This window comes from Bombyx mori, chromosome 28 (genome assembly GCF_030269925.1).
Source record: "Bombyx mori chromosome 28, ASM3026992v2".
NCBI lineage: Eukaryota > Metazoa > Arthropoda > Insecta > Lepidoptera > Bombycidae > Bombyx > Bombyx mori.
The window spans coordinates 5044604-5057469 of NC_085134.1; the positions used below are offsets into that span (position 1 = coordinate 5044604).

The 12866-nt window shown below is 39.8% G+C and overlaps 1 protein-coding gene across 3 annotated transcripts in view; it reads left to right on the forward strand.

Annotated features, from left to right (window-relative positions):
* LOC101738243 (A-kinase anchor protein 13) overlaps positions 1 to 12866 on the forward strand; it is a 72638-nt gene that overhangs the window by 8444 nt on the left and 51328 nt on the right. For 2 of the 3 annotated variants that reach the window (XM_038021248.2, XM_038021251.2), the window contains exon 3: positions 12679 to 12788. In XM_038021248.2, coding sequence (XP_037877176.1) covers positions 12679 to 12788 — 110 coding nt within the window. Of the gene's footprint in view, positions 1 to 1184; positions 1314 to 12678; positions 12789 to 12866 lie in introns of those variants that run through there. The other variant, XM_038021250.2, reaches the window with a different exon arrangement.

The window sequence follows — 12866 nt, forward strand, 5'->3', positions numbered from 1 at the left end:
TTCGCGTTTCCGATCATGTGGTAGATTCTGCGAAGCACGGCTCTTGCTAGGGTTCGTGTTAGCAACGTCATCAGGTTTAAGCCCCGTGAGCTCACCTACTAGTTAAGGCGACGCTGATATAGGCTCTCAAGGCTATCAGCTTAGGTAGGATAAAAAAATTGCGATCCGATAGTAGATTGCGAAGCAACTGCCCTTAAGTCAACTACCCGTTCTATCGCTGAAAAGTCCTTCAAGCCAACAGTTATTCTTTCAACCCAAAATAACCTACGAGTTTTATATGCTGCAGGCTCACGCTGTACAAATATAAGTAAAGAATAATTCGTGCTTGACGTAAGCTTAGCAAATAACTGCCATATGAAGTTCGGATGTACATATGTAGATGGCAGTATAATGTTAAAGAAAAATCTCCCAAAAATACTGGAACATTTAATTAGTTTTTCAACACTGAAACCAATGCAATTTTATTTATTTGTATACATTCTTAGATAATTTATAACTAGATGATGATCGAGCTTTGCTCGTTTTTCTTTTTCTTTTTTTATAACGCCATCTTGTTGTGTCTTTAAAGCAGTAAAAATAGTATTATTATTCGCCAACAGATTTCGGGAAGAGTCATAAAGTTCATTATCGATAAAGTTGATTATTGAAAACACGAATAAAACAACATTTTCTGAAAATAAATCGTAGCTAGATCGATTTATCGCCCCCGAAATCCCCTGTATACTAAATTTTATGAAAATCGTTGGAGCCGTTTCGGAGATTCAGATTATATATACATATATATATACAAGAATTGCTCGTTTAAAGGTACAAGATATTCCTACGTAATAAAATATGTATTCCGTAATGCGATTTAAATAATTTGCAAGAGCGCATTTCAAATGTTTCCAATTTGCACATACCATCTCGAAAACTCCCTATCGACTAGTTGTTGAATAGTTTAACCTCGGCGGAGGCGTCGTCAGGATCGATCCCGCGACTGCGCGTTAAGGCGGAGCCCTCACAAAGGTGAAGGCGGCCCGGCGCTGGTCGGACCTGTCAAAATAACAAATAGATTTTCGCGAAACCCACAATACGTGTGCTGAAGCCACGGATCTATTTGAAAAATAATAATAATTAAAAAACCAGTCACGTTTTTCATATTAGTTAAAGTATCAAATTAATTTCCCAAAATCGATATACATTTTAACTTTAAAAAAGCTATCTTGTTGTTTTTTTTTAATTGTTATGTTCAATTCGGATTCATAGAATGTGTGAACAGTGTTAAATGAATTAGTGGGATACGAAGATGTAGTCCAACTTGGTCATAGTCGGTAAGTACTGAACTTGTTGCGTTCTAATTTTAATACCAAGATGACGTAATAGAACATTTGTAACTTGAAAGAGGTGAATTTAGTTAAAGACCAGGTGTAGGTAGGTAAGAAATAAAAGTTTGCGAGAAAAAAAAAGTCCAATCTAGGGGCTGACGTTTAAAGTTTTTTATTTTTATTGCTCGTGCAGGCAGACGAGCATACGGCCCACTTGATGGTGAGTGGTTACGATCGCCCATGGACTTCAGCAATGCCAGGGGCGGAGCCAAGCCGCTGCCTACTGTTAAAAATGTATAAAAAGTTGTTTGGGCATATTGAATTATAGCTAAGTCTTACCTATATACATACATACATATCGAGGCATGAAAGGCTGAAGTGAATGGTTTGAGCGTTGAGAGAAACTTTACAGGAGAGAAATTTAATGTTTAAGATTTGGAAAAGATATCACAACAAAAAAACTTCTTCAGCTATATGAATAGAGTAAAGTTAATTGAAGTTCAATTAAAAACATCGAACTGTTGATGCTAATCTATACAAATAAATAAAATTGGAGTGTCTGTTTGTAATATTAAATAACCGCTTTTTAATAATTGTATGTATACACGGTAGATACACCAAAAATGTATTTCGTCTGTCTGTCTGTCTGTCGGTCGGTCTGTCTGTGTTCCGGCTAATGTCAGGAACGGCTGGAGCAATTTTGACAGGACTTTCACTGATTGGTACCTGATAATATAAGCAGTAACTTAGGCTACTTTTTTAGATTAACTTCGCCTCGCAGCGTTAACCGTGGTACGACAATAACCGCGGGTAACACCGCGGGGTTCATCTAGTACCAAATAAAACGCATCTTTAATACAAAGATAAATGTCGCGTGTTAAGCAAAATGTCGCTTAATCCTAATAGCCTTTAACCCCTCGATATAGCAATAGATTAAAAATTATAACCGCATTGTGGACTTAAGTAATTTTGATACGAACGTATCGAAAGTACTCATACATCTTAAATTGGTTTGGGAATATTGTTTATTATTAATATCCATGTAACTGTACACAATTCTGAGATCTTGATGAGATTTTGGAAACAACTGTGGTAGGACCTCTTGTGAGTCCGCGAGGGTGGGTACCACCACCCTGCCTATTTCTGCCGTGAAGCAGTAATGCGTTTTGGTTTGAAGGGTAGGGCAGCCGTTGTAACTATACATGAGACCTTAGAACTTGTATCTCAAGGTGGGTGGCGCATTTACGTTGTGGATGTCTATGGGCTCCAGTAACCACTTAACACCAGGTGGGCTGTGAGCTCGTCCACCCATCTAAGCAATAAAAATAAAAAAACAACGATTATTGTTAATAAATATTAAACTATGAAGGCATTGTTATTGTCTTTGTTCATTGAACAAATACCACATGAACTGTTTTTTTTGTAGAATTATTGCCAGTATCGATCCAAAATTTAATTATGATTTAAATATGATTTGACATTTTAGGGTATGAATACATTGACATTTTAGAGGTCTCTGTTTAAGTCTGTTAAAGATTTTAGGCGAAATGTAACCCTAAAGGTATCCGGTAGAAATATGCTTTAGTCAATTTATTTTCGACAGCTTCAAAAATCTCTTAAGAAAACCGAGTGATATTTTAGTTTTAGAAGCCCTTTTATTCTAGTCATGATTTTTCAGCATTTGGTTTTCGCGCGACTACCGTACTTTATTTAAATTATTATTTTTTACCGGTGTATTAAATTGTTACTTGTGCTTAGGGTGTGCTGTGAGCTTAAACAGGTCTTCTTTTATCCTACCTATCCGCTGGTAGCCTAAGCGGCTATTCCAGCTTCGCGTGGACAGCTAGGTGAGCTTACGGGCTCAACTTGGAAGAAATTGCTAACACTAGCCCTAGCAAGAGTAGTGCTTCGCAGAATCTACCACCGGATCGGAATGGCGAGTAACTCTGAGGGCTGTAGTTAGAATTCGACGAGGTGAAACGGGTTAGTACGCGGATCCCTTTCCGATTTCTAGGATTAGACAGGACTGCGACGTCCTTTTAGGTTGGTGGAAAGCGTTCGCGTTGTGATATTCATTGGCTCCGATAGAAAATTAAAACCAATCTGGTTTTGTTTCATCGGCGCACTTATATCAACGAAAACACTTGAAAGGGAAATTGAAGTCTTAATCATTCAAGTTCATTAAGAGTACTTTAAGGTTCAATATCCTCTTTTTTATTGACATCACTATTTCCGAGCCTTCGGAGACTTTTTTTATTTCTTTATTGCTTAGATAGGTGGACGAGCTCAGGAAACACCTGGTGTTAAAAGTGGTTACTGGCGTCTATAGACATCAACAACGCTAATACCGCCACCCACTTTGAGATATGAGTCTCTGTTTTTATAGTGCAACCGTTGCCCCGGCCTTCAAACCGAAAGGCAGTACTGCTTCACGACAGGAAAAGGCATGGTGGTGGTAATCTACCCGTTCACAAGACGTGGTACCATCAGTAATTACGCAATGCTTTACAGTATTCTTGGTCAAGAACGACTTGTTATCACGCGAAATCGAACCCTAAGACTTGTTTTAATTTATATCCAAGACTCTCCAAAAAATTCTAAAATAATTTTTCAATAATATTATTTAGTATGACATCATGAATTTGCATAATACTTCATGCCTTGATTAGGGCGCTCAACAGTGAGCTAAGAGCATTCGCAACGGTATAATTCGAAGTCACGGATATCATTTCGCGTTTTACGGTAGTTCTGCGAATACGTGTAAGGTCTATTGGTCGCCTATGTTAAAAACACGGTTAGGCTTGTTCAGGGTCGCGTTTTTTTTATAATTGTTATTTTTTTTGTTGTTACTTAGATGGGTGGACGAGCTCAAAGCCCACGTGTCGTTAAGCGGTTACTGGAGCCCTAAATCCTAAAAGATGAGATATAAGTTCTAAGGTCTTAGTATAGTTACAACGGCTGCCCCATTCTTCAAACCGAAACGCATTACTGCTTCACGGTAGAAATAGGCAGGCTGGTGGTACCAACCCGTGCGGACTCACAAGAGGTCCTATCACCAGTAATAACGCAAATTATAGTTTTGCGGGTTTGATTTTTATTACACGATGCTATTCCTTCACCGTGGAAGTCAATCGTGAACATTTGTTGAGTACGTATTTCATTAGAAAAATTTGTACCCGCCTGCGGGATTCGAACACCGGTGCATCGCTCGATACGAATGCACCGGACGTCTTATCCTTTAGGCCACGACGACTTAAACTGTTCTCGTTTTCTACGAAGACCAAAAATCTCAAGGTTGAACTTTGGCCCCTCCTGTCGTGCTGGTAGCCATCACGGTCGTGTAGTCCCGCCTATATCTGCTTTGAAATGGTTGTGCGTTTCGGTTCGTAGGGTGGGAAAGTCGTTATATACGATTGAGACTTCGTGAAAAAACGCTTGATTTTAGTGTTGAGCTTGTTTTTACATATTTTGCATAATTCGTTAAAGGGTTTTTGAAAAAAAGTATAAATAAATAATACATAAATCAATGCTAAATTCAGAGCAAAATAATGTTAAATGTTTTTTTTATTTATTCAATTATTAAAAAAGTATATGCGTTAAGACCCGGCCGTACAGGTCGTTAAAGATCACAATAGTCGCTATTCCGACGCTCCTCACTTTATGCGCGTTAATAGAGTCGATATATCGACGGTTCGCGCTCAAAGGGTTAAAAACCGTAAAGTAGTTTTAATCAAAAATATTGCATGTTCATTGGGCGAACAGTAGTGATTCTTAGTTAATAACCGAACATATTGTCGTCCTGCATGACATTCGTTACGTTATCGTGGAAATATTCATTTATGAAAAAGGAGGTAGTTCTCTAAGTAACATCGAACAAAAACGACAGCGTGCCCTTTTTCAACCCATCAAACTAAATAAATGTGCGGGATAATGTTGCCCATAAAAATGTTTAACGTCCCTCACCTATAAGTCGTATAACGCTTCTAATATAAGAAGATAGGAGTTTCATTGTCCTGGTAATCGGAGTTACGACATACTTAATTAGATTCCTTAAATTGCGTCAACACATTAAATGGTGCGTGTGTGCGTGTGTTTGTGTTTTTGGCCGCGGGAATTGCACGCAAAAGGTATAAATTAAAATTCTTAGCAAGAAATAATTACTATATTCGGCATAAGGCATGTTTTGTGAATAAAAAAGAAAATAGGTTTATTTATTGTTAAGGTTTTCAGTTTCTTGGGCGGATCGAAAGGCCGCAGACACGATCATCCTATCTAATTCTGCCGCGAAGCTTTCATTGATCATCATCGATTCAAAGATTCCGTTGCGCGTTCAGCTTTGAAGGGTGGGGCATATACAACTGAAATTTTAATTTCTTGTCGTTGAGACTTCGCGCTGAATTGGTTGGTCCATATGCCTCAATATTTATTTTAAATCCATTTTTTTGGAAAGTAGTTCCTTATGGGACGATGCGGAGGGGTACCACCCAACCAAGAAAAACGTCCGTAACGTAAGATTTTTATTAGTAATGCACACAGTGTACGACTTTGTAATAACGTACAAAGAATAACATATTTTTTTATCATTCATTGATCACGATCTCAGAGCGTTCGTTTGCGCAATACACTAACTCTTATGCAAACAACCGTGATTGAAGTGTACCACAATAAGTTTGCACGTTACCGAATGACCGTAGGTTGTTGCGAAACCTCCAGTTTTCATTTTCTTTATACCTCGAATAGAACTTAAAATTAATATTTTTTTAATAAAGAAATTTGTTCCTATCCGCTGTCCCACGACACCACACATCTTTTTTCCTACCTATTCTAATAACCTCGAGGGGCTATATTTACTGAGCTAGTAGGTGAGGTCACGGGGCTCAAACCGGGAGTGCTGCTAACACTCGCACTAGTAAGAGCAGTGCTTCGCAGAATCTACCACCGGATCGGAAACGCGACCCACTGAGAAGATCCGGCGAGAAACTCAGTGGGCTGTGTCTGTGGGTTAATTCGCTCGTCGAGCCCTTCGTCGCAAGCGACGGGTTCGGCAAGGGCGGTGATCGGGACTTGACGTACATAAAATCAGGAGGATCCGTGTGTAAATCCAATTTTAATACGTGATTTGGCTGGAGAGTAATCAATAATATTCACATTCCGATCGTTGTCAAGCGATTCCGAAGAAAAGTTATTTTATATGGCATCGCCTGATTATCTGATATCATGTTTACTTTCCCACAAGATTACAAATGCTCAGATTCTACAACCGACTGGGCTCTTCAACGTATGTTGGTTGCTACAAAACATTTTTGTTCCGTCGCGAATCGATTGTGGGGAAAGTTGATCATCGTATTTTCACGACGGTAAAAATAAATTTTCGGCTTAATCTCAGACCGGTGATCCAGGTCAAAACTTCGAACGTGTGTCGTGGCTAGTTCCTTATCGTAATTATATTGAGAAATTAAATTAAGCGCAGGCAATTCCTACTTCCTTGACGGTATGAAGACATTTATACCAAGGAGTAAATTTTTTTTTCTACTAATGCTGGGTTACTTTATATTCATAATAGCTTATTTATTTTCATAGATAATATCCGTTAACATTTCATGTGAGCCCACTGAGTTTCTCGCCGGATCTTCTCAGTGGGTCGCGTTTCCGATCCGGTGGTAGATTCTGCGAAGCATTGCTCTTGCTAGGGCGAGTGTTAGCAACACTTCCGGTTTGAGCCCCGAGAGCTCATCTACACGCTAGAGTGAAGCTGAAATAGCCTCTCTTATCAGCATCGACTTTTGAAGTCGTCGTGGCCTAAAGGATAAGACGTCCGGTGCATTCGTATCGAGCGATGCAGCGGTGTTCGAATCCCGCTGGCGGGTACCAATTTTTCTAATGAAATACGTACTCAACAAATGTTCACGATTGACTCCCACGGTGAAGGAACATCGTGCAATAAAAATCAAACCCGCAAAATTATAATTTGCGTAATTACTGGTGGTAGGACCTCTTGTGAGTCCGCACGGGTAGGTACCACCGCCCCGCCTATTTCTTCCGTGAAGCAGTAATGCGTTTCGGTTTGAAGGGTGGGGCAGCTGTTGTGACTATACTGAGAACTTAGAACTGTATCTCAAGGTGTGTGGCGCATTTACGTTGTCGATGTCTATGGGCTCCAGTAACCACGTAACACCAGGTGGGCTGTGAGCTCGTCCACACATCTAAGCAATAAAAAAAAAAGCATAGGTAGGGGGAAAAATGGCAATGTAAAATTATTTCGATACTGTATTTATATTACATATTTTAAGCTAATAATCTCAAAATTCATATCTCAAGGTGGGTCACGGTGGGTAGCGGCATTTACGTTGTAGATGTCTATTGGCTCCTTTTTTTTTTTTTTCCTGCCTAATAGCCCTAGGGGCTATGTCAGCGTAACCCTAACTTTAGTAGGTGAGCTCACGGGGCTCAAACCTGATGACGTTGCTAACACGAACCCTAGCAAGAGCCGTGCTTCGCAGAATCTACCACCGGATCGGAAACGCGACCCACTGAGAAGATCCGGCGAGAAACTCAGTGGGCTGTGTCTGAGAGTTAATTTACTCGTCGAGCCCTTCGTCGCAAGCGACGGGTTCGACGAGAACGGTGACCGGTGCTTGAAGTACCTAAAAGCACCGTTAGTGGATCGGGAGGATCCGAGATGACGTGTTTTGGGCGACGTCGACTGCTTTCCATTCTGTCCGCAGGATCGGGAATGTAGTTACCGGCGGCCACAATGAGAGGGTTCTCGTGTCGTGCCGCTTTATCGAAGTGGCGCATCGCCGCCGACTGTAGATACTTACTGATGGACTCTAAGTCCAGGTCGTCATGGAGGTCGACGTTCCTGACGAACCACGGGGCTCCGACGGCTATCCTGCAAAAACGGGATTGAATAATTTGGAATGATTTTAAGTGAGTGCGGGCCGCGTGAGCGAACACTACACTTGCATAGGTCATGACGGGGCGTATGCAAGTTTTGTAGAGTGTCACCTTATTTCTAAGGGACATTTTACTTCGCCTACATATCATCGGGTAGAGTCGTCCTAGAATGAAGGCGGCACGGTCGCGTACCGTCTTGATGTGGGGGCGGAATGTCATCCTTCTGTCGAGGGTGACGCCTAAATATTTGACCTTCGGGGCCCACGGTATGGGCTGGTCGAACATCGTATTGGCTCCGGTAACCACTTAACACCAGGTGGATCGTGAGCTCGTCCAACCATCTAAGCGAAAGAAAAAAAAAAAAAAAAGAGTTTATTCTGTACTAAAAGTGCAAATACCAAACTGTAAATAGTAAACAAATGAATGTGTTTATTTCAACGTATAACTCATATCACTTAAGCTCTCTGCTCCTTAAGCAATCATCGACCTAAGTTGCACCTACTAAGTTATGTCGCACTTTATTTTAAGTAGCATATTGATTATGAACGATGATTTAACAGTTAATGTCCTTTTTATCTCATGTTACTTTAACTAATCCTTCAGTTAGACATGCCTAAAGCCGTTAGTCATGCTTTTAACATTTTTAATAGGTACATTGAAAAGTCTTCGTTGAGTACTCGTTAATTCACGTTACGTGCGACTCGTGATAAAAGAAATGGTACGTGCTTAATCCCGAAACAATGACTTCGGCTTACGAGGCGCCCTAAATACCATTAAAACTTCGGGTCTTTTGCATTCTGGTAAAGAAATATACTTTGTAAAGGTTCAGCTTAAAATCGCATCGCGATTAAAATCTTTTTGACGTGACAACGTCTTATAATTCGATGGAGCCGGCTGCACGCACGAAAAAACGTGACTCACGCGGCGTTACCTCACTCTGAGGCGTTCCATTTAAAGCTTGAAGTGCAAGCGAGAGCGCGCAACGAGCGACAAAGAGGCACAATCGGCCTCCGCGTTCGGCAGCGTTCGACATCTGTCTCTCTCCTACTTGAGTGAGCGATGCATCCGCGTGGACAGCTGCTATACAATAATACATTTACATGTCTTCGTCAAGTATGAAGTTCAGTGAAAAGTGAATGTGGTGTCAATTGTTTATAGCAACGATAATTGCGATAATTGAAAAATGAATTCCATTCCATCAGTATTTTCTTATGACGTTGTCACGTTCAACTATCGTCAGTAAACCGACTTTACAGACAACCGAATTTTTTTTTAACTAGAAAAAAGAATCTGGTTTTAATGGAAATTTAACAGTGTCAGGCAATAATAGGACATCTATAAATATCTCCCTAGCGTCACCCCTTCTTGCGTGCACCGCTACTCGCTAAAATTCGCTCCACGTCCTATTTAGACCGCCTAACCAATTCCACATGACCTGCAAAGACCAAGGAAATTTCTGTAATGTCAGATCTAGATAGAGATCATTTCAGATCGGTTGCAGGGTTGCGTTGTACGAGCCTTGACCTGCGATGTGAAAAGTAGGTCGTGCGAGCAATTGCGAATATGCATTTTGAGTGCCGCGTAATGTTGTGTACTTGAACAGGGATAATAATGGATGAGCCCGGGGTTTATTACGTTGTCGTTTCAGATATTACATTGCTCTTGTTTTTTTTTTTAGAACTGTAAAGTATGTTTAGTCTTTGATGTCAAACAGACAAATGATTGGTTTCGTTATGATTGTAAGAGATGAGCAGGAAATAAGGGGCATAAGTAGGGAAAGGATGAGTAAATTTTGTATTAGTCTTGTATTGTAGAGGGGGAAGAGGTCGACCGAACCATTTCGATAAAGCGGCACGACACGAGAACCCGCTCATGGTGGCTGCCGGTAACTACATAGCCGATCCTGCAGACCAAATGGTAAACAGTCGACGTCGCCCAAAACACGTCATCTCGGATCCTCCCGATCCACTAACGGTGCTTTTAGGTACTTCAAGCACCGGTCATTGTTCTCGTCGAACCCGTCACTTGCGACGAAGGGCTCGACGAGTAAATTAACCCTCAGACACAGCCCACTGAGTTTCTCGCCGGATCTTCTCAGTGGGTCGCGTTTCCGATCCGGTGGTAGATTCTGCGAAGCACGGCTCTTGCTAGGGTTCGTGTTAGCAACATCGTCAGGTTTGAGCCCCGTGAACTCACATACTAGCCCGGCGACGGTGACATGGTCTCGCTAGACCATCAGCTAATGTAGAAAAGAAAAAAAGTCGACGGAAGAAGACATCGATGGAGTCTGTGAATGACGATATGAGAGAGAGAGAGGAGTGAGTTTTGATATGACGGCTGATAGAAGAGAATGGAAAGGAAAAATTAGCTATGCCGACCCCACCTAGTAGGATAAGGTGAGAAAAAGAAGAGTCTACCTGTGACGGACCAGCCAGTCAAATAGGTGTGATTGGAGCGCAACTCCAAAACGAACATTATAAACCTCGAGTTGAACCGTAAATGTGTTTTTAATTAAAAGGACTAAGTAAGTAATATATTTAAAAAAGAAAAAAACTGTCACACAATATTTTATCGGCAAGTAAGGCCGAGCTTGTGTCTGTCTCTAGATATAAATGTTGGTTTGAAAACCAATTTCCGGTTCCGTTAACTCACTTCACATCTCTCCGTCCGGACTGGATATCTAATAGGAAATTAAGATGGATTTACAAGGAAACAATTGTTTCATTGGAAAAAAAATATTGGATTTTTCTTATGTAATTTTCGAAATCGCACGCAATGTTTGATGATGATTTAATACGCTTTTATTAGCTTCAGACGTATGTATGTTCGTAATGGAATCTTTGAACATGATTTTGACCCCCTTCAAAACTTCGGATTAAATCGAAATTTGGTATACTTATTAAGGACCGATGACAATTCAATATTTAAAAAAAAATAGAAATAAAAAAAATTGAAAAATAATCAACTAAAAAATGAAATGATTTTATTGTAAAAAGTGTGGGGGTGCTTCTCAGGATATTATCAAAATAACCTATCTACTCATATCTGTTCATAAAATATTTATAAATACTAATACTATGCACCCCACGCTTTTTTTACAATATAATAATTTTTTCTTACACTATTTTTAATTCAAATTTATTACAATTCAATATGTTTGGGAAATCGATTGTTTTATTGTCATTTAGAATCGGTGCTCAATTTAAGTCTGGTCCAATCTGGTTATTTTGCTCCACACACTGATCCTTGATGTTCCGGAGTTTTGCTCGTATACCGGTATTGCTGCGGTATCTCATGAGACCAACGGGTTCAACCTCTATTTTTTATTTTGCCATTAAAATTACAAGCAAAGGTGTGCAAAGCATATGTTGTTGTCGCTCTGACGGTACACCAGCGAATTTTGGTGTCACCTCTGCCATTTTGTGTTTCCGATAAATTACATGAAATTAAAAATTAATCTTAGGTTTGGTATCGAATTTTTTTCAAGTTATATCCGAAATTCCTTTTTTCATTTAAAAATACAGTAGGTATACACCTTACTTTTCCCATATTCAAAAGCTGTTCAATTAACTGTACTTATTTTACGAATTAAAAGCTTTGCAATACTGATATAGGTAGCCGTTGTTGAAATAGGCTAACTTCAAAATTCCTGTAATAACCTTCACTTTGCTACGTCGGGAACGCATAGTAAGTAAAATACTTAACATATTTCGGATGTTATCGAGAGACGAAAATGTTATTATTTTAGAAGTCTTTAGATAAACGTCAAACGGTATGGTTAAAGTTCCGTAATAACTTTTCATTTTGGTTTCAATACTGGGACGAAACATCTTACGGGGCTCAAACGCAAAGGGGATACCTTAAAAGTTTTCAAGGAGGTTCGGTTCAGATGTAATTGCGGAAAATGTTCGATATTCTTTTTTCTTTCTTTTGTACCTTTACTGTAAATAAAATGCATATAATTTGGCTTTAAAGGATTTCATTCATCATATTTATGTATTATAGTCTATAAAACTGACAGACAGAAACAGTGGCTTAGGTGACGATCTTTAATTTGTTTCTAGACTTTATGAAGCAACTAGTCGTATACCGTTATCTACCCGCTATGGTAGAAATAGGTACCAGTAAGTGTTGGTATGATTAGTGTTAAGTAAGGATCCCTAATAAAAAAAAAAGAATATAGCCTATGTTACACGAGATAAGTGTAGCTTCCAAACAGTGAAAGAATTTTTAAAATCGGTTCAATAGTTTCGGAGCCTATTTAATACAAACAAACAAACAAATATTTCCTCTTTATAATATTAGTATAGATTGATAATGATCCAGTAACCGCTTAACACCAGGTGGGCTGTGAGCACGTCCGCCCATCTAAGCAATAAATAAAAAAAGTAAACCTAGTCCAGAGTTCTAAGAAAATAATATATTTTTAATATTCTAGTTTCCTATTATCATTTGGCTTAATGTGTATTCACAGACGAGGTGGGTGGCAGTTCGGACACTCGTTCCGACAGCAGCGAAGACGAGGTCACCGAGCACGTGACGAGATCCACACCACCACCGAACATGGCTGCCGCCAGAGCACAGGTGAGCCCATTGTGCCACTAACTTTAAAAACTATTGTTTTTGCCAAACAAACCTGTTAGTATGAGTTAAGTACGCGTT